Source organism: Pipistrellus hanaki (assembly GCF_964339955.1).
Source record: "Pipistrellus hanaki genome assembly, chromosome: 17".
Taxonomy (NCBI): Eukaryota; Metazoa; Chordata; class Mammalia; order Chiroptera; family Vespertilionidae; genus Pipistrellus; species Pipistrellus hanaki.
Window position 1 is genome coordinate 38,672,747 of NC_140519.1, and position 27,627 is coordinate 38,700,373.

General features: G+C 39.7%; 2 protein-coding genes across 2 annotated transcripts in view; both read right to left on the minus strand.

Annotated features, from left to right (window-relative positions):
• RGS22 (regulator of G protein signaling 22) overlaps positions 1-9,085 on the minus strand; it is a 90,888-nt gene extending 81,803 nt beyond the window's left edge. Inside the window, exons 1-3 of the mRNA XM_084864543.1 lie at positions 9,003-9,085; positions 8,477-8,505; positions 1,414-1,476 (exon numbers count right to left, since the gene is read on the minus strand). Coding sequence (XP_084720669.1) covers positions 1,414-1,476; positions 8,477-8,505; positions 9,003-9,027 — 117 coding nt within the window. The 5' untranslated portion in view covers positions 9,028-9,085. The remainder of the gene's footprint in view (positions 1-1,413; positions 1,477-8,476; positions 8,506-9,002) is intronic.
• A 6,797-nt stretch (positions 9,086-15,882) lies between these two features.
• Positions 15,883-27,590, minus strand: FBXO43 (F-box protein 43). The gene is made up of 8 exons (XM_084864556.1): positions 27,517-27,590; positions 27,082-27,181; positions 26,852-26,963; positions 23,469-24,940; positions 19,970-20,072; positions 19,179-19,247; positions 16,418-16,621; positions 15,883-16,318 (listed from the first exon to the last, which is right to left on the minus strand). The coding sequence occupies exons 4-8, from the start codon at positions 24,923-24,925 to the stop codon at positions 16,070-16,072; spliced, it is 2,082 nt and encodes a 693-aa protein (XP_084720682.1). The 5' UTR covers positions 24,926-24,940; positions 26,852-26,963; positions 27,082-27,181; positions 27,517-27,590; the 3' UTR covers positions 15,883-16,069.
• Between the last annotated feature and the right edge of the window lie 37 nt (positions 27,591-27,627).

Here is a 27,627-nt window from a genome sequence, read left to right on the forward strand (position 1 = left end):
ATTTCCCCTTCTCCCACCTTGTGCTGAGAAGCATGGGGAATCAATAGGAAGACTGTGTGGTACCAAATGTAGGAGGGAAGGAGGGAGGGAGGAAGGGAGGGAGGATGTAAAAGCAGAAGCAGTCCAGGTGGGCTGCATGAAATATATGAAAGCCAGAGATAAAGGTATCTATCAGTTAGAGTGGGATGAAAACCATGATTGCATAGACAGAGGAAAACAGAAATCACTCTGTGATTTCACATAGAGCCTGAAAGAAAATGGTAACACACAAAATGGTAACATGTATTCTAACTGATGGCAGGACTATGGCTGAATTTTTTATCTCACGTTTTAGGTAAATTTTCTATACTGCTGTTATATTGCTTCTGTCATTTTTAAAGTTGGACTTCTTTAAAAAGTCAGGCAGGGGAATTTATTTTCTGAAGCAAGTGAGAGTCAAGATAATCATAAATCTTGAGACAATGAAATGCAAATCTTGAGAGACTGAAATCAGACCTAATACAGAGAATTTTGTTTTACTTTTAAACAGCTTTATTGAGATATAATTGTTGTCCTGAAAATAATTCTTAAAAGTGTGGCCTTTTTGAGAGGTAAGATCACAAGACCTGATAAACAATAGATTCCTTAACCCCTCCTGGCTGAGTCCATTACCCTTCCCCACTACTCTTTTTATAGAATTCATATATATATATATATATTGATTTCTGAGGGGGAAGGAGAGAGAGAAAAATATATATAGAAACATCAATGATTGGCTGCCTCCTGCATGCCTCACACTGGGGATCAAGTCTGTAACCCAGACATGTGTCCTGACCATGAATAGAACCGGTTCATGGGTCGATGCTCAACCTCTGAGCCACACAGGCTGGGCTTCAAACATTTTTTTTATATTCTATCCTCATCACCTCTGTTCAAAATCTAAAATGATGCCAAGTATAAATGTATCAGATTTAGTACAGAACTCTTTTGATGATTAGAAAATCTCTAGCTTTCTTTAATACAATTAATTCCTAACTATGATTCAAACCCAAATTATTAACTCCATAAAAAGATACAAACCTATGTAAATGTTTTAATTAATATATATATTTTTTTAATCCTTACCCAAGGATATGTTTATTGATTTTAGAGAGAGGAAACAAAGAGGGAAAAAGAGAGAGGGAGAAAGAGACATCAATTGGCTGCCTCCCCTGTGCCCTGACCAGGGATCAAACCCACAACTCCCTGTCTTGAATGGAACCCGCTACCTTTGTGTGCCCAGGACCACAGGACAATGCTCCAATCAACTGAGCCACCAACCAGGGCTATATTTTTTAAAATATTATCCCTGATAAATCTGTCTTACAAGATAACCCAGTGATTACAATATTTTGTTTTGATAATATATTCAATAGAACATAATAATACACTCACTGGAAGGCTTAGGAATTCATTAAAGTAGTCCACAAGGAAATCATCTGTTGCCAAAGAATCTTCCTGCAAAAAAAAAAAACAACATAAAAATACAATGTTATGCTTATACTAAGATGTTTTAAAGCACGCCAATGTTATTCTCTAATTCTGCTATCAATAGATTATATATAGATCTTCAGTCAGTCAACACTGAGTCCTCACTGTAAGCTGAGCAAAGTGCTACAACCTCTGAAGGAAGGAACTGGAAAATAAAGTGGAGCAGACCTTTAAATGTACTCACCAATGTACTAGGTGGAACACAGAACATGTGAAAATATAGCACACGTAAATGAAACATCAGCAAATACAAAATACTACGCATGGTAAATTTCCCACAGACGTATTCAAATATATACTAATATTTAATTAAAAAAAATAAGGCAGAGCAGTAAAGACAGAAGCAGTGATTTGGGGGTAACAGGAAATTGCCTAATGAAAGTGATAAGCAAAGTGCAAAAAAATATTCTACTGCTTCCCTCTGAGAAAGAGACACTTGGTGATCTGGGGCCTGCTTCACTCTTGCATGAAGAAACTTTGACAATGTGTGTGCTCAAAGAGTAAAGATTGTATACATTTTTTTTCCATAACCATTTCATCCCTCGACCTAGTCACTTTTAAAGTTGGCAAAATTGGAAAGCCACTGCCAAGAGCAAATTCCCTCTTCCAAATAAAACACCTTATTTTATTAGTAATTGTTTCCATTGTGTCAAAAAGCACAACATGGCCTGCTCTGTTGTATAGTACATGTGTTTATTTTGTTATTCATAATTATATTTCAATTTCACAAATCCAACATGAAAGTTGATAAGGTGACAATGCTATCATTTCCATATGGTGATTATTTTCTTTTTACACTGACCAATTTTTTTCCAAAATGTTTTGAAGTATAGCGTAAAAGTAGAAGAAACGATAGTATATTAACACCTACTTTTAAAAAAATAGATTTCCAATTCTAGCTGGTTTGGCTCAGTGGATAGAGCATTGGCCCGCGGGCTGAAGGGTCCTGGGTTCCATTCCAATCAAGGGCACATGCCTGGGTTGCAGGCTTGATTCCCAGTAGGGGGCGTGAAGGAGGCAGCTAATCAATGTTTCTCTCTCTTCATTGATATTTCTATCTCTCTCTCCCTCTCCTTTCCTCTCTGAAACCAATAAAAACACTTTAAAAAATAGACTTCCAGGGTTAATGATGCAATCAGGAAGAAAACTGAGTTACAATCAATTCCTCCATTACACCATTCCATGAAACTGACTGCAAAATTTGCAACCCAGATTCTCTGCTCAGTGATGCAATGGAAGGCGGAAACATTTCTTCAGAATTGAATACACAAAACTGCAACCTGTTTTTTCATGTATTACAGGTGTGCCTTTTCCGTTTTTAGTCCAAACTTCTCAAAGTTCTTCCCGAAAGAAGGGTAAGCAAAATAGCTTATATGAGTTTGCTAATTATAGTAGGTAATTTTTTTCCTTAAAAGTTATTTTTCTGCACCTTCAAACCAGATAAACTACAATTACTTTACAGCTATATAAAAAAAGAAAAATATACATTAAAAAAACATATAAACAGGAAAGAGGACATAAAATACAGACAAAAAACAACAACAACAACAACAAAAACACACACCATAGTCCAAGAAAGAATACAATAAATACCATAAGAAAGGTACACTATAAATCATTTTCTCCCAAAGGAGGAAAAGGTATTGTCTAGTAGGTATTGCCTAGCAAATGGGGGAAATGGCATTTGAAATGCATTTTAAAGAATTTCAAAATCCATGAAAGCAATACAAGTAAAGGTGGTCACAGTCAGCTAACGGCAAAAATAGAAAAATAATCCAAGCTTCCAACTTCCTTTCATGCTAAACCAAAGCCAGTTATCTAATTTCCAAGGTGGAATCCTGAATGGTCACATTTTTTTAAATATATTTTTTATTGATTTTTTACAGAGAGGAAGGGAGAGAGATAGAGAGCTAGAAACATCAATGAGAGAGAGACATTGACCAGCTGCCTCCTGCACATCCCCCGCAACCAATGCACATGCCCTTGACCAGAATCGAACCCAGGACCCTTCAGTCCGCAGGCCAACGCTCTATCCATTGAGCCAAACCAGTTTCGGCTAAACGGACACATTTTAGAATGGGAATGCTATCACCAATCAGGGGATAGGACAGACCACATTTCCAAAATTACACCTGTTTTTACTTCTTCCTAAAATATACTAAAGTGTGGTTTCCCTTTCCTAAATACAGTAAACCAATCTCTAGACCAGGGGTTCCCACCAGTTGTATAATGACACACAACAGTAGGCAGATGCTGGACTCCAGTGGGTTCCGTGAAAGTGGGCCTCTCCAGTCCTCAAGGCAGCCGGCACAGCACAGATGACGGGAGCTCCCAGGATGGTGATCTCTGGGCAACCCTGTTTGGGACTCCTCAGATCCAACTCCCTCCCTAGAGATGGTGATTTATGAGCCTCGTCCCACACCCACTGTTCCGCTGTCAGACACAGAACGTAGCCAGGGAGTTGCTCAAGCCCCTGGATATGGATTTATTGGCTAGCTGCAGAACTCACCACGGCCCTGTGAAACCGCTGGAGGAGTTTCCATCAGAGGTGTCCAAGAAGACAGAGCACAGCCGAAGGCGCTGACAGCTTGGAGGGAAGGAGGATGGGAGACCCTGGGTGGCTAAGGTGATGGCCCCAAGTCACTGCATCCACATATATCACATATTTCTGCCTGCTGGCAACTGATGGATCCGTGTGGTGGTATCCAAGCTAGTCACAAGGTCATTGCTCAAATAATGTATGTATATATTGCAGTAAGAGTTTGATCATTATTTTGAAATATTTTTATATAAATTTTTTTATTGATTTCTAATTCTATTTGTTTATCCTTAGAAATGTTAACATATTTGTCATGAAAAAAAGAAAGAACTATTAAATTTTAACTATTAGAAATTTGAATGGTAGTAAAAAAAAAAATAGTCCAAAAAATGTTAATACCTATTAGTTGATACAGTATCTCATCAACAGAGAGTATTCAAGGATTTTATAAGGATCACAATTAAAAAATCTTGATTAGGAATTGTATAAAGTCATTTCAAACATAAAATCTGATATTAAAAAGTTATGTATTTATGTATGGCTCTAAGAAGGTAATTGTAGAAGTCACCATAGCAACCTAGTATAGACTTAAAATATTAACAATAACAATGAAAGTCTTTGTCTCATATATGGTATAGTTTCCTTCAACTGTAGCAGGACATAAAAGCAAATAGCAGTGCCTTTCCAGGGATTACCCAATAGGTCCTAGCCTTTTTTGTCTGGGAATTTACAGTGTCTATAGAGATAGAAGAACCACAGACACACAGTTAGCTATAAGACAAAGAGAAATTTACATTTCATTTAGAATTGTGTTCATTTAGAAATAAAAAAATAAAAAAGTCAATAATAATAAACAAGAGTTTGTAATCACTTACTTAAAAAAAAAAGTTATGTACCCCCAAAATAAAATTAAGGAAATAATTTTATTTGCAATAGAATAAAAAAGAATTACTTAACCAAGGAGGCAAAGACTTGTATACTGAAAACTATATATCATTGCTGAAAGAAATTAGAGTAGACATAAATAAATAAATAGAATGACATACCATGTTCATGGATTGTTGAAATGACAATACTACCCAAAGCAATCAATCTATAGATATAATGCAATCTCCATCAAAATTTCAATTATATTTTATTTTTTTGTAGAAATAGGGGGGAAAACACCTAATTTTTTTATGGAATCTCAAGGGACCTTAAATAGCCAACACAATATTGAAAAAGCATAAAGTTGAAGGACTCACATAATTTGATTTCAAGACAGCTAGGAGTAATCAAAACAGTATGGAAATGGCATAAAGAGGAACATATAGACCAAAGTCCAGACCATTGGAATAGAACAGAATGCAGAAATAAATCTTCTCATATACAATCAAATGATTTTCAACCAGAGTGCGAAGCTGATTTAATGGGAAAGAACACTCTTTTCAACAAATGATACTAGGAAAAACTGGCTATCCACATGCAAAAGAATGAAGTTGGGTCCTTCCTTATACTATCCACAAAAATTAACTCAAAATGAATCAAAGATCCATGTAAGAGCTAAAACTATAAAATACGTAGAAGAAAACATAAGGACAAATCTTCATGATTTTGGATTGGTCATGAATTCTTACATGACCACATTTAGCTGCAAGGGAAGCCAGACAATGTAGACTTTATGTCTAGTATATATTATGGAAAAGGGTAGAATGGATTTGGGAGAACAAGAGATCTTTGCCACATACTTTTTTCTAAAACTATTAATGAGAAAAAATATTTTTAAACTTCTAAAAAACAGAGGGAATATATATATATATATATATATATATATATATATATATATATATATATATATATATGCAAGACATAAGAATTATTTCATCGACAGATAATACTTGGTGACATTATGAATTTGAGGGGTTAGTCACAAACTGGTCTCAACTGAAAGCTGCCTGGAGCTCAAAAGCAGTCTGGACGAGTTTAGGTTGGAAAGGTTTCATGGAGGAGATGAGCTGGGTGGTGAAGAATGTGTGAGATTGTGAAATAGACTAGGGCAACTGAGACAAACTTGACAGCAAAGGCAAGGAGGCTAGCAGGGCATTTTGGCTGGGGCAGAAGCATGTGGAAGTACTTTGTAAAACAAACACAGTGCGAACATCGTCTTCATCAGACAGAAGGTATTGGGAGGTGAGGTTCAAGAAGGCTGAAGCGGTCCAGAAAGCCTTGAATACGCAAGGGAGGCTTCTGTCATTCTGGCTCTGCCAGTTACTAGATGTGTAGCCTCGGGCCACGTCAAGCTCTGTGTGACTTCTTCATCTGGGAAATGTGGGTGATAACCACCACCCAACAGAGCTGCTTTGAGGTTAAATACTGGCATCTAGTCAGCATTCAATAAATAGTAGGATTAAGAAAAGAAGTGAGTAGTCAAGTAGCATGGTCATTTTTTTAAAGAGTTGGTAGCAATCTGAGTTAGTAGCCAGGGTCAGAGTGACGTGAGAAGGAAAATTTAAAGTTAGACAGCAAAGCAATCTCATCCGGCAATAGCTGATGCACAGAGGTTTGCACTTGATCCAGCGGTTGGCAAACCGTGGCTCAAGAGCCACATGAGGTTCTTTGGCCCCTCGAGGGTGGCTCTTCCACAAAATACCATGGCCCTGGGCGAGTCTATTTGGAAGAAGTGGCATTAGAAGAAGTTCAAGTTTAAAAAATGTGGCTCTCAAAAGAAATTTCAATCGTTGTATTGTTGATATTTGGCTCTGTTGACTAATGAGTTTGCCAACCACTGCTTTAGGCAAAGAAAAACTGGAGTTGGCAGAAGGAATGTTGGAGGCAGTGATATCAGCTAGGAGTACTGCCAAAGTCCAGGCCCAGAGTCCGGGAGGGCCTGAAATAAGACAGTAGCTGTGAGGGTGGAGCAGAAGATCTGGCTACAAAAGGAACTTGCAGGAGCGAGGTGACGGAAAGGAAAGAAAGGTTCCAGCTTAGGTGACTTTGTATTATTTTCTTGGTTTTTGATAATTCCCTTAGGGAGAGATAAGTTCAGTTTGGACTGCTGAGGTGGTGCAGGGACAATCCAAATGATGAAGGCTCCTCATTACCCCATGGAAACAGAGTCCTGACAGAAGAGATGTCTGGACCCGAGGCATGTAAGTTTGGAAGCCCTGTGAAACAAGGGGAGCTGAAGCTAGCAGAAAAGGAGCTCCTCCAGAGAAAGCCTGTAAAACAGACTCCTGAAAGTCAACACTTTCACCAGAAAAAATAAAAATTAAAAAAAAAATTGAGCCAGAAGGGGGGACATAAAATGAGAGATGGAAGAACCAGGAGATAGTGGCATCAAAGGAACCAAGAGAAGGAGGAGTGACTGATAGAGGCTTCAACAGTTACAAAGCCCTGAAGAGATCAGCTGACTGCTCCAAGGTCAAGTGTGATGTTGCCGAGGGCTCTTCGGAGCGTGAATGCTGGAGCTGATGGGAAAGACTGGCTGGCCCCAGACATGCTGACCGCTGGCTGGAATGGAGGCAGCTTAAAGAAATGTGCCGCTTACCCAGCAATACCAGGGCAATGAGAAGAGAGGAGTTGCTGACATCCTCTATGTGCCTCTCACCCTCGGTCTCTCTCTCAGCAGTGGACCAAAGGCGGATGTGGAAGGTGCTAGCAGGCACAGCCTTAAGCTCTCCTCTCAGAGCCCCTGCTAGACTGTGAACTTTTCAAGACGTATCCTTGGCATGGATCACTACACGGTGAACTTAGAAGGTACTCCTGATTGTTGAATAAAAAGCCAATAAGATAATTGGGCAACAAAAGAAATAAGTGCCCAAGGACATAAGCAAATAATACAGAGAAGTCGCTATAGCTCTTGAAATCCAATCCAGACGATAGCAGGAGTTAGGCTCTGCTTCCTCCTCTCTAGCTTCATAACCTTGGGCACGTTCATTGAATCCACAGTAAGAAAGACAAGAAAACCATTCCTCCATATAGTACTCGCCTACATGATAATATAATGTACTCACTGTTACTCAACTCTCCAGAAGCTTGACGTGAAAACATTTAGTACATTTTTAAAGGAATCATCATAACTATACATTGACCACTTATGTTCCATCAACACCATCAAATGATGTTTACTACAACCAGGAATTGCATAGCCACATCACGATAAAACCATGTATATAAAACTTATCTCTCATAGAATTTCATTAAAGCATCTAGAGACATTAAATGAGTGACTAGCATCCACTGCAAAGATCCGTTAGCCCCCTCTTCAAAATGTACCTGGAAGAGGGTCATGTACTCGGTCAGCACCATTTGTTGCTAAGCCAAACCTCCTATTACACTCATTTGGCAAAAAGAAGAAAAGAAAATATACAGCTTTCTTTCTACACGTATTTAAAAAGTAAAAGTTAAAAGCCAGAGGAAAAAAACAGAAGGCCTCCAAATCGTACTTACAAAGTCTGCTTCTGTCAGAGTTGGTGGCTCTGAAACGAGAGAAAATATATGACATTACCTCACTCAAATCGGACTTCCTTTTAAAGCAAACGAAATCACTTGGGACGGCACCTGGCCCTCCTTTCCACAGGGGCAAGCTCAACGCAACGCGAGCCCTCATGCACGCTCTGCACGATCTGCACCTGGGCTGACCTTGACCCTGGACTTGGAGGTGAACGTGGGGGAGAGGGGGGAAGGCCTCTGGAGCCCGCGGGGTCACAGGTTCCCTGGGGTGACTCCAGCCCCAATGAGCCAATTAAAAGAAATTAAAAGAAGGTGGGGCCACGGAGGCAGTGTCCGTGGGGGTCGCGGGGGAGGGGCGGGGGGGGAAGCGGCGGTGAAGATCCTAACCACCTGCTCCGGGAAGATGGGGGGACGGAGGGAGGAGGGGGGCGTTTTCCGGGGTTTGGGGGCGGGGACAGTGACACCGGCCTTGGGAGCGGCGGGTGGGGGCGCCGTCCCCCGGGGCCCCCGGGCCGCCACCTACCCGCGGTGAGCCGCTTCTCGGGCATGCCGCCGGCCTCGCGCTCCGGCCGCCCGCCGGGCCGTCAGGGCCTCGGCGTCGTGGGGCCCAGCGCCCAGCGCCGCGCTGCCCGGACGGAGCGCCGCCGACGCGGAGGCGGCCCGTGCGGCCCCGCCCGGTTGCCATGGAGCTTGGACAATGCGGGCGCGGAGCTGCCGGACGGTGGCCGGGCTTTGGGGGGATGGGGGGTTGGGGGGATGGAGGGTGGAGCGGGGGGGAGACGGCCCAGGCGGCCGAGAGATGGGGAGCACGCGCGACCCGAATCCGAACCTAACGGGCGCAGGTCCCCTCTTCCCCCATCCCTCCCCACCCCCCCCACCCCCGCCCAGGGCCCTGGAGACACGCGTCGTTACTGCCGGTTCCCCCCAAAGAGAGGCCGCCCGCACCGGTTTCCCCCAAAGAGAGGCCGGCCGCACCGTCCAGGCCACCGGAGGACCCGCAGGAAGAAAAAGAGCCGCTGGCGAGAGGGTGCGGGGCTGGGCACCGGACTGGGGACCTCTGAGAAGAGCAGCGGGGAGGGAACAGTGGGCCCCAGAGTTTTCTTGCTAATGAAAAGGGACGTTGGACACGCATCTCCAGAGTTGGTTTCCAGTTGTCTGAGTAACGAGCGAATAGTATCCATGGGCTCTGGGAAGCACGTGTGAAGCCAGATCTCTCCCGGATTTTTGCTCCACTTGGTTAGGACCACTGCTTTCTCAAGAGATCGAAGCTTTGAAAGTTACCCGAGGAGGCCATTGTAGAGGGGACAGTAAATGTAGGATGCTTGGAGTGTTTTGTCCCAGAAAAACTTAGGTTGGGTTTAAGCGAAAAGTGAAATTTGAAACAACTTGTAATTAGAAAAAAGAAGAAGAAAAAACAAGAAAACATTTAAGTCATGTCAACTCCAATTTCCAGCCCAGCCCTCTCCCTTTGAGCCCAAGAACCGGAAAGCCAACTGCTTGCTGTTACACCATGCTGGCTTTTCCTTGCATGCCCCCAAATCCAAATGTCCAAACGGAAATCTACATGTTCCTGCTCCGCGTCTTCAAATGTCACCTTTCCACGAAAACTCCAAGTTCAGTGTGGAGTACCAAGAAGCTCAAAGCAAAAACCACATCCTCAACCAAGTCCTGGGTCCTAATTCTGTGGGAGGTTAGTACGAAGGGAGGCAAGTTCCTTGGCAGGTGGAATAAGGGAAATTGAGACAAAATAGTTAAACAAGCCAAACAATTTACAGCCAGCCAATCACAAGGTTTTATCTCTCCCAACTGAGGACACTTAGAGCAGCAAATGGTTTACACGTTCCAGACCTTGCCTGGGCCGACCGGCTTTAGTCCTGGGCCTCTTCAATAACATTCTTTGATAATAAACCAACCAGAAAATAACCCTAACCCCTCTCTATACACATTTTAACGAAATCAACATATTGAAGGACCCACCTGCAAAGCTAATGAGTATTCGGTTGGGACACTCCTCTGACTGAGACTTGCCTTAGGATCCCCACTGACCAGAGAGAGAGAAAAAGCCTCAAGACAAAGAAGCTAGGGACCACACGCCCACGGCTTGTCTCTGTTTTTTTTCTAAGGTCTCTGTGAGACTTGCATCCAGGGGAGCAGTGGGCAACAGCAGCTGGTCCTGGGCTTACCCCCTGAACCTCTCTGTAGGGCCCCTTTTCCTCTAGCGTACCAGTGAGCTCCCTTCCGTCACTGTAACTTTAATTTCTCAGAGAGCCAAAGCAGTCCCACCTAGACTCTCTCCTGTTGCTGCTTCTGTCCTAAGCCTTTCCTTCGTTTCACTATCCCCAGCTTTAATAAACATACTCTACCCTCAGCGCACTCTCACTAAAGTATGCCCACGCCTAGTAGCACTGCTGTTTTTCTCCTAAACCAGTGCTCGGCAAACGCTTTGGTCAACAGAGCCAAATATCAACAGCACAACGAATGAAATTTCTTTTGAGGGCCAAAATTTTTAAACTTAAAATTCTAACTCCACTTCTTCAAAATAGACTCACCCAGGCCGTGGTATTTTGTGGAAGAGCCACACTCAAGGGGACAAAGAGCCACATGTGGCTAGCGAGCCACAGTTTGCTGACCACAGTCCTAATCTATCAGGGACCCCACGAAACTTTCAACCAGGGGAACATAGGGCAGCAGCAGCTTAACCTGGACTAATCTCCTAAACCTATCTCCAAGGCCCCCATTTCTCTGACTTTTTCCTATTGTTTCTTCTACCTGAAGCAACCCCTCTGTTTTTTTGTTTTGTTTTTTGGTTTTTGGCCCCAGCTTTAATAAGCCCACTCTCAAAACCCCCTGGACTGGTATAGCGAAATCTTCCTACAGCAAGTCAAGAACCACACACTGCCAGTGGGGCCTGCTCCAATTCTACCTTAAGGTATTTTGGGGATCTGTAAGATTCTCCCCTCCCCCACTAACCATCACAGCCTCAGCACAGGCACCCATTCGGACTGTTGTAAAAACTCTGTGAGTGGTTCCTCTTATAGTCTTTTCTCTAGGTAGAGTTCCCCTTAAATCCATCCTCCACTCGGAAAGCAAAATAATCTAAATGCAAATCTGACTTCCTTAACACCTTCAGTGACTCCATACTCACCTCTTACAGTGATGGGGTGGGGGGGTGGGGGGGATTTCTAAAGCCAGCCAGCAGCCTGCAGGTATGTGAATGCTTAGGCAAGGAGTAAGACAATGGGGGGCTTGTATTGCAAGGAACCATAACACCTGCCTCTTCAGTTACACAGACAAAGACAAATAAACCACTACCTTGTCCAAACAAAATCAGAAGGCCAAGTGAAGCGAAGGGCGAGAAGAAGAAAAGAACAGAAAGATAAAGGGAGATGGAAGAAACACGTCATGAAGGGCTTTGTGGGCCCCGAGTGAAATTCGAACCATAGGATTTTTGAATGGAGAAGTACCCATAAGAGATTTTACTTTTATTTGAAAAGGATCACTCTGGGTGCTGTAAAAAGAATGTGAGTGACCACAAGTGGACGCAGGCAAGAGCTGATGGCTGATACCCATAGCAGTAACTCAGATTCTGCATTTTTTTTAAAAGATAGAGCCAAGAGAATTTCCAGACAAGTTGGATATGGGAATGTACTAACATTGAGTTGTTGAGAATAACTCCAAGAGTTTGGGCATGAGCAGCCAGAAGGCGGGAGTTGCCATCAACAAAGATGGGAAAAGCAAAGTGGACCACCATGTGGGGAGATTTTAATAAGGCTATTGGCCATCCGAGTGAAGATGTTGAGTTTGCAATTCATAGGGGAGCCTGGAATTTGGGAGATGTGAATTTGAGAGGTGACATATAAAGGGGCATTTCGGGCATTTGCTTGTGCTGATTCTGCTGCCAGGAAAGCCCTTCTGGTCTTTGTTTTCATTGGCCTTAAATTCTTTTTTGTGCCAACCAGAAGAACCAAGATCCCAGACAGTAATTGGTAACATCTCCCTATTTTAACCTTTCTTATATACAATGCATGTCTAATGTACTATCCAATCTATAAATAAATACCTCTTTTCTTAAATCAATTGAACCACCCCCTACTAGCCTTAAACAAATCACTCCCAGCACTCGTTTCAGGGGTATCTTTCAGTAGATCAATATACAGCATATTCACTTTTTCACATATCATTGCCTCTAAAATTCTATAACCGGCTAATGTGTTTTGCTAATTCAAATGAACAATAAATTTCCTACCCCTCTGCCTGTGATCATTGTACTTTCACACCTTTAGCAACATCAGCACTTGATGGCCTCTATGTTTTAAAATTGTATTAATTGGCCATTTCACTAGCAAAAAGAAATATTCACAGCACAGTTTCCTGAGATGTACACAATCCTCGGTGTAGCAATAAACTAACTCATGCTTGAGCATTCTCTCCTTTGTTGCCTGAGAGATGCTTTTTGTCATGCTATGGTAACAGCTTAAAAGGGTTGTTGGGTTGAGAACTAAAGTTTTATTCAACAGCCAAGACTTTTTTTTTCCGTGAACAACTTGGTCAAGACCTGAATTGTTCAAGATGGGAGACATTTGAAAACTGAAGTTTGACTGTATATTGAGGAGTGAAACTAGCATCATAATCTATTTTAGACCATTTTTATCACCTCAAGAAACTTCTTTAGCTATCATCTCCTATTCTCCCCTCCCCAGCAACCACTAATCTACCTTCTGTATTTCTATAATTGCCTATTCTGGATATTTCACATAAATGAAATGCTGGTCTTTGTGACTGTTTTTTTTTTCACTTAACAATGTTTTTAAGCTTCATCCATGTTGTGGCATGAATCAGTACTTCTTATCTTTTTATTGCTGAATAATATTCCATTGCATAGATATACAATAATTTGTCCGTTCATGAGTTAATAATCATTTGGGTTGTTCCTACTTTTTGGGTATTATGAATCATGCTGCTAAGAACATTTATGTACAAATTTTTTTGTGGGCATATGTTTTCATTTTTCTTGGATATATACCTAGAGGTGGAATAACTAGGTCAAAAGGTAGTTTAAATAGTTTAGCAAATCTGTGTTTGACTTTTTAAGGAACTTCCAGACTGTTTTCCAAATTGGCCAAACGATTTTATATTACTACCAACAGTGGATAAGGGTTCTGATTTCAGTACATTCTCTCTGACATTTATCATCTGACTTTTTTATTAAAGCCATCCTACGGGGTGTGAAATGGTTATCTCTTTGTGGTTTTGATTTGCATTTCCCTGTGGTTTTATTTTTAAAACTAATTTTATTCTGTCTCTGGCCCCCAAACTAGCTAGTTTTTTTCAAAAAGGCAAATTTTTGCAACTAATCTATATCATTGTTGAAAACCAATGCAGTTCAAAACCAAGAGTTTATAATGGAAACTATATTTACACAAATGGAAATAACTTGCCTTAGCCGGTTTGGTTCAGTGGATAGAGCACTGGCCTGTAGATTGAAGGGTCCAGTATTCCATTCCAGTCAAGAGCACGTAACTCAGTTGCAGGCTCAATCCCCAGGGCATGTGTGGGAGGCAACCAATCAATGTCTCTCTCACATCAATGTTTCTCTCTTTTTGTCTCTTCCCCTCCCTTTCACTCTCTCTAAAAGTCAACAGAAAAAATATCCTTGGGTGAAGATTAATATAAAGAATAAATACCTTTATAATAAATAAATGAATGGAATTAACTTTTTGTTTATTCCCTTTTAATTCTGGACATATTGTTAGCAAATTTGAAGGATGTGTTTGAGGTGGCCTTAAACATTGACGTCACAGTACACCTGCAATTCAACTTGGGGAACTTGGGAAAGCATCTCAGTCTCCCTGCAAAACAGCTAAAACTGAGATATGAGAAGCCAACATAACCATGGAACAAGTAAGAGTGATATCATCATGTTAAGCTTCTGTGGACAAAGAAAAATGATCAGGTTACAAATATGAGCCCAAAAACAAATGTCACAAAGGCTGATCTGAATTGCAAGTATTAACTTGCATTAGGGCTACTCTTTGTAGCCTAATTAGGCCAAGAGGGTGCAGGAATTCAATGATTCTCCCAAATACTGCTGGAGAGACTGGTGTGTGTGTGTGTGTGTGTGTGTGTGTGTGTGTGTGTCCTTGACAATCAAGAGCAAAATGTCAGGTATCCTCCCTGTTTAATCATGTAAAAGTACCAGTCCTTCCTTAGGCTTGGTGTGGTAGGGTACAACTGAAGCCTAGTTCTAAACCTTTCTGAGTATAAACAAGAATAGCAGCACAAAAGGCTGAAATTAATCTTATCATTGTGATTTTAATTTTTGATGGCAATGGGATATTTTATGTGGCTAAAAGTCTGAATACAAATGGACAATGGTCAGACCAAATGATAATAGAACTTTGATCATAACCTCTGTAGCAATCAGACTTGGAAACCAAACTACAGCCTCTGCAGCAATAGGCCCAGAATGGTCAGAACTTAATCAGTAATCACCTATTTTTGTCCCCACTTCTAACTCTGGACCAATCACAGAAAGTCACATATGCTTTCCAGATCTATCATATAAGTTCCAGTTGGTCTGCTCCCGGCTACCCCAGGACAGCACCTGAAACAAGCACCACCTTCCTGCAGAATTGAAAATGCTGGAGGGAACCGATAGTGTGCCACCACCATTTCGAACCTTCTATTCCTATGGCTCCACAGTCCCTGGTAAGGGAGCCAGGAGGGCAGAGCCGCTGGGCAAGGAAACAGGTGGCTATGGCACAGACCAGCTGCCAAAAAGGTGTTCTGTTAAGTCATCCCAGAAAACTGCACTCTTGCAAACCAGCTAAAATATTTTAATTAGAAACTCTGAGTAATAATTATTACCAAAAATTTATCCTATATACACTTTAAAAGTTAAGTCAAGGAACATTTCCCTATCTAGCAATGTCACAGTACATCAATGTCCAATACACAAAAGCTAAATTTCTTTTTTTGAAATCACCATGCATAAGTCTTTGGTGCCCTCTTGTGGAATATTAAGTGTGAACTTTGAATTATTTACCCTCCTCCACACAGAAACAATGAGTATTCCAGTCTTTTAAATGCCCAAATATTACACTCACCAAATTAAGAGAAAGCTTGAAATTATAAATTTAATAGAACTGCTGAAACATTTTATTTATATTTCATTTCAGTCAAATACTCGTTTTCTAATAAGACCATCTATCTCAAGTTCAAAAATTTAATATTATTTGGAAAACTAGTTTTAAAAAGTGATTGAAGATCATTTCAACATAGTGATGAAATGCACAATCTTTAAATATTACATGAAACAGTTAAATACATATAAACAATAACAATGAAAAATCTTTATTTAAAAACACTAAGTTATTAAAATGGGTAAAAGTGACATAGTAAAATAAAATTGTTTCTAAAGTCACTATCTTAAAGAAAACATACAGTGACATGGATTATAATATAAACAAAATAGGAAATAAATCATCATCTGTCATTAATGGGAAATTTTGCATGCTTTCAAAATATCCATAATTTTAAGTCAGACTAAATGTTGCTTGGGGAAATGCTTCTTCTATATCTAAAGTCTCTTTAGAGGCGTTTTAAATTCCGCTTACTCTGGGCACTTCCTGGAAGAGGATCTTTTCTGTTTCTTGGTTTTGCTGCTCGTCTACTACATTCTGCAGACCCATGGTAAGCACACAAACATAACACACAAAAGTCAAAACCACAGGCTGTGCGGCTACACAGGCCCCTTTTCTTATATGGCTGGTACTTAGCAGGGGATTGGCACCTCGGGCAAGGTTTTAATGCTTCATCAATAAAAAGTGTTTTGGCAACCTGCAGTAAAAGCATATATACTAAATCTTCTAGTTTCATATAGACAATCACTTTATTTCAAACTCTGCAAGTATTTATTTCTAATAAAATAATACTTACCCTAACATATTCTTCCTGTTTACTATGTGAGTCATTAATTGAAGAGCTTGCTATAGGTGTCAAAACTTCTCCCCAAGGAGAAAATGTTGAAACCTGTTCTTTCTCAGAACTTGGTGTTCTAGCCTGAGCTTGTACAGAACTTAAAGCTGAACGATTTGAAAGCTGAAACCGAGTGGCAGCATCCTGAACATTTAATATAGCCTGCTGTAGTAAAAGACAAGAGGAGTCAATACTGTAATAACAAAGTTCTAGGACAGCTTTCTGATGCACATCTATTTAAATGTTTGGACATGGTTTTACACCACTAGAATTTTTTCCCTAAACCATTGGACATGGTTTTACACAACTAGAATTTTCTCCCTAAATCATATTTAAAAATTGAAAAATAACCCGACAGGTGTGGCTTAGCAGTTAAGTGTCGACCTATGAATCAAGAAGTCAAAGTTCGATTCTGGTCAGGGCACATGCCCAGGTTGTGGGCAAGAGGCAACCAATCAATGATTTTCTCTCATCATTGATGTTTCTCTCCCTCCCTCCTCCTCCTCCTCCTCCTCCTCCTCCTCCTCCTCCTCCTCCTCCTCTTCCTCCTCCTCCTCCTCTTCCTCCTCCTCCTTCTTTTCTCTCTGAAATCAATTTTTAAAAATTGAAATGTTAGCTTTTGGTTTGATGATTATTTTTTTGTTTAAGGAATGGGTTAGCAGACTTTTCCTGGAAAAAGTCAGATAGTATATTTTATACTTCTCAAATCAGACAGTCACAGCTACTCAACTGCCATTTTAGCAAAAGCAGCTATAGAGATAGGTAAATGAGAAAGCATTGCTGAGGTCTAATAAAACAATTTAAAAATAAAGGTGATGACTCAGCCAGTGATTCCGTGGTTGAGTGTTGACCTATGAACCAGGAGGTCATGGTTCAATTCCTGTTCAGGGCATATGCCCAGAGGTGTGCAGGAGGCAGCCGATCAATGATTCTCTCTCATCATTGATGTTTTCTATCCCTTTCTCCCTCTCTCTTCCTCTCTGAAATAAATAAAAATACATTTTTTAAATATAAAAATAGAGGTGATAGGCCCTGGCCGATGTGGCTCTATGGTTGAAGCATCAGCCAGCCAGTGACCAAAGGGTTGCAAGTTCGATTTACAGTCAACGCCATGTGCCTGTGTTGTGGTTAGGGTGCATGCAGGAGCAACCAGTGCAGAGGCAATCAACTGATGTTTCTCCTCTCCTCTCCTCTTTTCCTCTCCTCTCCTCCCTCCCTCCCTCACTTCCACTCTCTGAAAGGCAATGAGAAAAATGCTCTTATATGAGGATTAACAACAGCAACAAAAAAATTCAGGTGATAGTGAGGATTTGGCCCACAGACTGGAGTTTGCCAACTTGTTTTAAGCCAGGTTCTAAGAAGGGAATGAATCCTTTTAAAAGTTTGCTATGGGATATCATGAAATTCTTTGAAGGTTCTTACCTTTGCCTTATATCAAAAGTGTAATGGGATTAGACTATGAGACTCAATTTGTTCGGTTGTTGTTTGTAATATTTGTAAATACTTGATTCTTTTTACCTTTGAATTTTAAACAGCTTTGGTATTTTAAAAGGATAAAAAGCAATCAATCTTATCTGAATTGGATTTCTACAGTACTCAAATATTTAGCCAAGAAATATTCTCAATGAGTAATCCTTACAGCCTTCTATTTTGTTGAAGTTGATATTAAAAATAATAAGTTAAAAAAAAAGTTGGCGTTCTTAACCAATTATCAGAATAAAGTGAGCTGCAGGTAAATTTCCACATGTGTTCAACTATAATTGTGTTTCTCTCCCTGGATAGTCTTCTTTAGCCACTATTGGCTTCTAGCAATGGGGAAACCTAAAACATAAGAAATTATGGTAGAATAAGTTTAGGAAATGAGGTTAGTTGGTCATGATCAATTACATGATTAACAGTTTAACAACATATATGTAAGTGTAATGGATGAATTTATTTTCAGGAATTAGAATTCGGTTGAACTTTTTAAAAGATTCAATACATCTCTATATTATATTTCTATAAATGATTTGTAGCCTAGGCCACGAGCACATGACACAATAGCACACAAATGAATTTTTATAAAATTGGTAAACTCAGTGATTATGCATGCACCAAGAGAATAGAGATATGTTGTTGAAGCAAATTTCAGCCACAGAAGTAACATTCATTCATTTAACAAATATTATGGAAGACCTAAGGTGCCAAGTGAATTAAACAGTTCCATCCCTGTTCTGGAGCAATTATTTGTGTGTGCAATTATCTCTGAACAGTACAAAGCAAAGCAGTTAACAAAGGCACATGTCTGTGAACATCTAAATTTTCTGAAACATAGTCATCAACATGTTACTAGAAAACATTTAAATGTGAGAATGGAGTCACCTTATGTTGTTCATTTCCATGATTATAAAAAAAAGTGCAGAATACAGGAAATTTAGAAATGCAATGGAAAAGATGTATCATTCCAATTGTAATGTTCATTCTCACTGCTGCAAAGCAAACATCATATTGAGATCCTTTTGCCCGTAGCTGATCTGTGCCTTCTAATTTGCACACACACGGAGCTTTCAGTGATGCTATACAAGTGTGAGAAAAACTGTCTAACAACTTTGTTTCATATGTTTGTTTTGATTAATGATACATTAGGATAGTTCAGTAGAAAGCATCCAGTCCGTATTAGAATGAGAGGGCACAGGACACCAGGAAGGATGTCCCTGAGGAAAAGAAGGAACAGGTAGAATACCTGATATGTTTGGACTTGCAGAGAAGAGATTTCCAGTTCTGGTGGATAATAGGAGATGAAATCAGGGACCTGTATAGAGAAACACTAAGCAAAAAAGAAAGAAACTGGGCAATTATTAACTCTAGGGGTAAAAAAAAGTTATATAAAAAAATCTGCATATTACAACTGTCAAAAAGTCATAATAATCTCAACAGTCTTCATAATGTGAGTGCATAATTCTGATTCACTCCCAAGTGGTGTAGTTATACTCATTAAGATAGAAGAATGGGAGAAAAGCATTCAGAGAGGTGGGTAGATAGTGCTAGTAGTGATGAGAGGCTAGAGAACAGACAATCCTGTAGGGAAAAAATGCAAAAATATAGCAGTTAAGGCATTCTATTTAGAAATGTCAGAAGGAACAACTGAAGAAGTAAAAGTTATTATCTTGATGGTGTAAGAATGGGAATGCAGAGGGCAGGAGGATGTGTTTTAAGTCTCATTGTCCAATTTAACTTTAACTATGTATTAATTTCATTTTGATTAAAAATTTTTTTTTTAGTCCTAGCTGGTTTGGCTCAGTGGATAAAGTGTCAGCCTGCAGATTGAAGGGTCCCAGGTTCAATTCCAGTCAAGGGCACATACTCCACTTATAGTCCAGAAGGAAATAGAGATTGGGAAAAGAGGTGAGAGTGAACGTTTGCTAAATGGAAAAGGGTAAAAGACAGGAAAATCAAATTTGGTTGCCCACCAATATGGGATTAATAGATGTTTATATTTTAGAATCCATTTTATAAAAGTATTATATACATTACCTTAGCATGTGTTTTCAGTTGTATGAGATAAAATCTCCTCCTCTGATTTGCTTTTTTATTTTGAAAAATAATTTCACGCCAATTTCTGCTCACGTTCCAAACACTATGACAAAAAGATCAGTCCTTATATTGTATACATACCACAAGATTAACATTTTCTGCAAATGGCAATTAATAATAAAAACTGTTTTTAAAGATTTTAGGTTCGATTCCTAAAATATGACTTAATCTATATCAGTTTCTTATGGTTTAACCATATGAAAGAAATCCTATTAAATATATGTCAGCATTACATTGAGAAATTATCTTATAAATGGTTAAAGGAAAAACAGTTTAATGTAAAGCCAATATGAGTCCATGGGAGACTGATTAAGAGGATTTCATTTCAAATGCGATACTAAGATTGAAAACATGACTTGCAGCAAATGATTATCATTTATAGCATAAGAGATTTTTTACTTTTTAATCAATTTCTCTTATAATGTATTTAACAAATCTGTCATTTTCATTAAACAAGCATAAGAACAATCAATCCTTCATTGGAAGTACTAAATGTCAAATAATAAATACTATTACGGGCAGCAGTACAAAGTTTCTATCTTATAAATCACAGTTTAAGAGAATGAAGCAACTAAAGAAAAAATTATATTCAGTGATTGCTTGTTAATCAATATCTTTGACTATACTATGAAAGTAATCCTTCAACTGTTAACCTTGTCGTTTTATTACTCTAAATTAACTAATTACTAAAAGACAGTTGAAAAACAAAGTCACATAGTAAGTTAATACTTGAACTGTCAACACTACTATCCTTCCAGCTACCACGGCTGCTTCAGTTGCCGTTGCCGCCCTAGACTGGTACATGCATGTCACAGCAGACTGATGAAAGGGAACCCGCAGAAAGTCACCCAGTAATTGGGAAGAAATGGACTATATACTGGGTATTTGCCAGAGCTATTTCCACTAACCATAATCTCCAATGACCAAGAATGAACACTGCTATTATACATGCATTCTACAATACAAATACTATAAATTTTAAGGGCTGGGCAGAAAAGGTAATTATTGAAATACTAGAGGCCAAATGCATGAAATCCGTCTAGGGGTTGAGGGGTTCCCTCAGCCCGGCCTGTGCCCTCTCAAAATGTGGGATTCCTCACTAACTGCCCGCCTATTTGCTCCTTACTGCCCACCTGCTTGCTCCGTGAAACTCCTTAGCACTGCTGTGGAGGCAGAAGAGGTTCCTGCCACTGCCACTGCACTCACCAGCCATGAGCTAGGCTTCTTTTCTTTTTTTCTTTTTTTAATATATTTTATTTTTTATAGAGAGGAAGCGAGAGGGATGGAGAGATAGAAACATCGATCAGCTGCCTCTTGCACACCCCCTATTGGGGATGTGCCCACAACCAATGTACATGCCCTTGACCGGAATCGAACCTGGGACCTTTGAGTCCACAGATGGACGCTCTATCCACTGAGCCAAACCGGTTTCGGTGAGCCAGGCTTCTGGCTGAACAGTGTTCCCTCTGTGGGAGCACACTGACCACACTGCCCCCTCCCCACGGTGATCAGTGTGCGTCATAGTGACCAATTATTCTAGTCACTGGGCTTTTATATATATATCAATGATTGAGTATCAACTACTCCCAGAAGTGAATACCCAACAGCATCACCTTAAGTTTTCATTTTAACTAGTCAGTATGCAAATACTCCAACATATAAAAATAAAATTCCTATATCTCAGCCATCACTTAACTTTTAAACAAATTATGTCATTTGAACATTTTTAAAAGATGTGCACATATATGTGTACTAATCTGTTTATTATCCTACTTGGGTTAAACCAAGTACATTCCTGATCAAATCTATTTGGAAAGTCTTTACACCTTAATAAGTTTATGGAAAATTCTAGATTAGAAATTCAGAGGACTCAATTATAGATCTGGATCTATCCTTATTTCCTTGAATTATTGGCTGGTCACTTCTCTGGAGCTCAGTTTTCTTGTTTTCAAAATACAGGATTGGACTAGATATGTCAGACTTCCAGCTATGAAATTCTACAATTCTCTGCAATAGCCTACAAGTGATCTATGCGAGGAAGGTGAAGCTGGGCTCTAATAGAAATTGTGTAGCCATAAAAACAGTAAAGACTCCATGAACCACCAAAACCGGTTTGGCTCAGTGGATAGAACGTTGGTCTGTGGACTGGAGGGTCCCACGTTCGATTCCGGTCAAGGGCATGTACATTGGTTGCAGGCACATCCCTGGTGGGGGGTGTGCGGGAGGCGGCTGGTCAATGATTCTCTCTCATCGATGTTTCTAGCTATCTATCCCTCTCCCTTCCTCTCTGTGAAAAATCAAAAAAATATTTTTTTAAAAAGACTCCATGAACCAAACTAACATATCCCTATCAAAAAAAGAGGTTCACTAACTCTCCTGCATGTCCTCCCCCAACCATTACCTTGCAGAAATCCTGTTTCACATAATTTCCTGCCTTCCTAGTTATGGCATTCACAAGGGTCTTGTCTTCTGATAGTCTTGGGACTCTTCAAAATTGCCCATATGAACAAGGTCTCACTTTAGTCTTTATAACCCTAGTTCCCACCCTCAATACTCCTAAATGTCTTAGTTTCTCTTTAGTTTTATAGCAGTACTCAATACACTGAAATCTCTGAGATCACAAATTCTTCAGTTTCTAATCCCTTAAAATTCCCCAAATTAATTTCCATTGCTGTTGGCAATTAAAATGAAATAATCTATATTCCCTTGGTCTCTAGAACTTAAATAACAAATGCTATCCTTTGTATATTATAATTTCTTAGTCACCATAATGCTTTATATTATTTCTGACCAAGTATTATACTTTCCTACAGTTTTCAATCTGACAACAGGATGTGAACTATTAAGTAAATCATTAAATAACTTTCATGGAATAAAGGATGTAATTTTGAAAATCTAAAGAACAACTTTTATAAACTCTCCTTCCAAATGTCAGGGACATGAACTTTATCCCAAAGACTATATTATTGCTTCTAAAGCAGGCTGTTAGCCTGGCTGGTGGTTCTCAATGGATTGAACATCATCCCATGAACCAAAAGGTCACGGGTTTGATTCCTGGGCATGACCAGGTTGCAGGCTCAATCTCCAGTGTGGGGCTTGCAGGAGGGAACTGATAAATTATTCTCATCATTGATGTTTCTATCTCTCTCTCCCTCTCCCTGCCTCTCTGAAATCAATAAAGATATACATATTTTTTAAAGTTGCCCAGTTGGTGTGGCTCAGTGGTTAAACATCGTTCCAGAAACCATCAATTCCTGGTCAGGGTAAATACCCGGATTAGGGGTTCAATACTCAACACAGGGCATGTAGAAGGCAGCCAATCAATCATCAGTGTTTCTCTCTCCATCCCTTTCATTCTCTTTCAAAAAATTAATAAAAACATATTTTAAAATTTCTCAATGTGTTAAGAAGTCTTTTCAGAAAAAAAAGTATTTCTTACCTGCATAGGCTTTCTGCAGACAAGGAATCTAAAACAACTGCAAGAATATGCTTTAGATTTCTATATTTTAATTCTGTTAAGATGTCTAGTTTTTCTATACCCATTTTCTTGCCAATCAGTCCTTCAAGTACACACTTCAGTACAGCTATTTTTGCCTCATTCCTATCTTCTAAGAATTCACATGTACCACTTTGCTGGAATCTTTTCCTTTTGTTTTTCATAAAGAGCTCATGCACTAACTGCAAGGCTGGAGTATTTGATAAATTATTAAAGCCTAAACTCGGTTCCTCACTCTGACTATCACTGCTAGGCTGACTCTCTGAGATGTCTGAAGAAGCTGCTGGTGTTGTTTCAGATTCAAAGTGGGTGATCTGGCTTTCCTCTTCTGTCTCAGACTGTGAGCCTTGTTCCCGAAGGGTAGACAGTCTTCTCAACCTTCCAAGGCGCCTCGACCTTCTTATGGTGTCCTCCACTTTAAGAGTTCCCTTATGTTTCTGAAGTAGTTTTTGAAAAGAACTCTCCTGGTCAGAAAGGGAATCTGATTTATCAAAGAAAAGTGAGTAAAAACCACTGTCTTCAGGTGTTGAAATATTGCTTCTCACTTGAGGAAAAAGCCTTTGACTTGCCTTAAATTTAATGTTTACAACAGGGCTATTTTTTGGAGTCACAAATATGTCCTCATCTGTTTCACAAGTTGTTCCACTACTAGAGGAGCCCAGAAGTTCAGGAAATGTATTCTCATCGTTAATACATGAGCTACTACTATCACTAAAGTCATGGGTGATAGAGTCTTTAAAATTATTGCCCTGAATTGGTGATATACATTCAACTTCAAATAGGCTACAATCATCTTTGGAGTCATCAACTGTGGAAGTCTTCTGTTGAGAAAAATTAAGTCTCAATTTTTGAGGGCTTGAAGTCCCTTCTTCTGTTTTCAAAGTACTAGTAACTAAAGCACTAAAATTATTTTGCTTTGGAAAATCTGAAGCACTGCTTGGAATATCTGTTTCAAAGTTGAGAACCTCGCTTAAACAACTTTCTATAGAACTATCTTGTGATTCAAAACTTCTTTCTAGAGGAGAGAAAGAATCATCCAGCTTTCTGGGCCACCGTAAACGTTTTCCATTGAGTTTAGGAGTTTCACAAAAGTCTGGGGGTATGGCTGATTTCTTCTTAAAGAAGACAATTCTCTTTTTTTTAGTAGGGGTTTCTAAAGGATTTATTAAGTCCAGACTTGTTTCAAAAATTTCATAGTTTAATGTTGGGTCTTCATGCTTCTTTACCCAAAATTCTTTATCTTTATCAAAGCTGCAAGGTTTTAAAAACTCACTGTAGTCAGTATCTTGAAATGAAAATGTGGAACAAAAATCGCTGAAGCTGGAGTACTTGATTTTGACAGGAGAGTCCATCTCATTTCCTACTCCAGTTCCAACCTGGCCTGAATGACTTCCTGACATCTTCAAAACCTGTTTCTAAAATGTGAAAACAGATGTTATTCTTCCTTTGAAATGCACAGCCTGACAACTTACACCAAAATATACTATTTGTGATGAGTACAGATAACAGAAATTTTATGACAATAAAAAGTTATTTTTACTTGACTATGCATAGTCGAAGCACCATGCACAGATATTTTCTTGAACTATACTTGAGGATAAAAAAAATCTGGCATTTTCATTTTTACATGATTTTATTACCTTATGATTTTAACAGCACTAAAGTATAAAAGCACTAAAATACCACTATTTGTGGTAAATCCACTCTTTATAATGTTCTTGAAATTCCAATTAAAAATTTCAGTTACTTAAAGAAATGTGACTCGGCAATTTTATAAGGAATGACACTAGCAAATACTTTATCATCACATTCCTTCTTTTTGGAAACTCAATTTAAATCTTAACTCAAAGGAAGAAAGATATCAAAGCATACTAAGATAACTGTTAATCTTTCAAAGTTTTCTCCAGACCAAATATAATTTTTCTCTATTAAAAATTCCTGAGAAGATATATTTTGACTATAATGGGAAGTAATTTATTTATGCCTAAGTTATATCAGTTAAATATTTTAATGCATGAGGTGATGTTTATTTAATTGCTATTCTAACCACAAAACCAAATCGTTTCTTTATAATGATCATTACATCATTATTACTTGGCAAAGTATCTTAGTCTTTTTCAACCTATATTCTTTTCTGGCAAATTTCACGTTTCTTATGATCTCAATCCCCTTGGATACTGAGAATCACTGCTATCTTTTGCACATGCTTCTAGAATTTTTATATTTTAAAACAAATTGTTTCTAAATGTATTAATAAAATAGAATATGTTTTAACATTTCACCCCCAACCATGAATGTTTCCCCCTCTCTAAGAGTCATTCTAGTGACCATTTCGTTCATGTCATTTGGCAAAATTAAGTCAAGGAATTCTTTCAAAAAGTTAAGACAAATGCAACTATTCTACTACTTCACCACTAGGTGTCTCACCGTGCTAGACTTTGGGAAACTGAGAGGCAAATGGTTAGAAATAAAGTGAGGGTTAGGGGACTGACTAGAAAGCGTAAGTGGGTGTGGGAGAAGGGTGATATATGTACTACTTTTAACAATAAAGATTTATAAAAATAATCAGTCCATAAAAAACCCCATAGGCTACTTTGTTATAAACATAAAACACACACACACACACACACACACACACACACACAAACTTCCTATTTTTTTCCTCTTCATCTACACATTTGAAGTTGCCCCTGCCCTAACTGGTTTGGCTCAGTGGATAGTATTGGCCTGCGGACTCAAGGGTCTCAGGTTCAATTCCGGTCAAGGGCATGTACCTTGGTTGCGGGCATATCCCCAGTAGGGGGTGTGCAAGAGGCAGCTGATTGATGTGTTCTCTCTCATTGATGTTTTTAACTCTATATCCTCTCCTTTCCTCTCTGTAAAATAAATAAATAAATAAATAAATAAATAAATAAACAAATAAATAAAATATATACTTTTTAAATGTTGCTTCAAACGTGCTATCTTTGTTGTCAACACGGTCATCTTTCTACTATCTTGACGTTGGTCTGAAAGAAAACTTGGTTCCTCAAAACTAACTTTTAAATTATTTAAAATTATTCATGCCAGCCCTTTGGTTTGGCTCAGAAGGCAGAGCCTTGGCCTGCGAACTGAAGGGTCTGGGGGTTCAATTCCCGTCAGGGCACATGCCCAGGTTGTGGGCTGGGTCCCCAGGAGGGGCCGTGCAGGAGGCAGCCAATCAATGATTCATCACTGATGTTTCGATCTCTCTCTCTCCCTCTCCTTTCCTCTCCGAAATCAATAAAATATATATTTAAAAAATAAAATAAAATTCATGCCAAATCACGGAATTCCCATTGACTTACTTAATTTTACTGACTCAACAGTTCCCTGATGAATCAAACAAGCCTCCTTAATATTCAGTTTTTTAACACCAGGCTCCTGAGAAAGGTTGAGAACGATTCTCTCTATTGTGCTCTTAGAAAGAAAAGAAAAAAAGGGGGGGGGGAAAGTATTTGTCAAATAGGACAATGAAATACGTATTTAACTATATTAAAACCAAATCTCCTTCATCTGATCAAGTGGGAAATCTTACCACCAGTCAATCTTGAGTTCTTACGATGCCAAAGTCACGTAGGTTTCCCAACAAGAAACTCGCTCACGTTGCCTTTAGAATTCATGTCAAAGGAATCTCGCTTCAGGAGAAAAGTTGAGCGTGAGTAACGGATTGAAACGGGCAGTGGCGCGTAAGGGTCACCGGGGGGCGGGGATTCTAACCCTTGGAAAGGCCTAAGTCACATTACATTTCCCTCAGCTTTCCCAGACAGCGGGACTTGTAATACCCTGGTTTTCTCCAGCTAGTGTTAGATCTGAGGGAAAGCCCCAAATTCGGGTTTCTGGGGCTCCCGTGGGAGCGGGGCGCCGACCGGTCCCCCTGAGGTGCTCCGGGCGCGCGCGGCCGGGTAACGGTCTTCCCTCCCGGCCTCTCCCCGCGGGGCGCCTCCGGCAGGACGAGGTCGAGCGGTGTCACCTGGAGCCCGGCGAGCGAGGGACGGTGTGGAGGCGCTCTACTCCCAGCACCTGGAAAACAAAGTGGGGCGCGGGGCTGAGGGACGCACTCTCACACACCTGGGCCCCCCGC

Excerpts from the sequence above, each read along its gene's own strand:
- FBXO43 (XM_084864556.1), bottom strand. The coding sequence starts at position 24,925 with ATGTCAGGAAGTCATTCAGGCCAGGTTGGAACTGGAGTAGGAAATGAG. Across the intron at positions 20,073-23,468 it reads TCTGCAGAAAGCCTATGCAG|TGTTTGGAACGTGAGCAGAA; the intron begins GTAAGAAATACT and ends TTTTTGTCATAG. Across the intron at positions 16,622-19,178 it reads TGCAAGTCCAAACATATCAG|CAGGCTATATTAAATGTTCA; the intron begins GTATTCTACCTG and ends CTTTTACTACAG.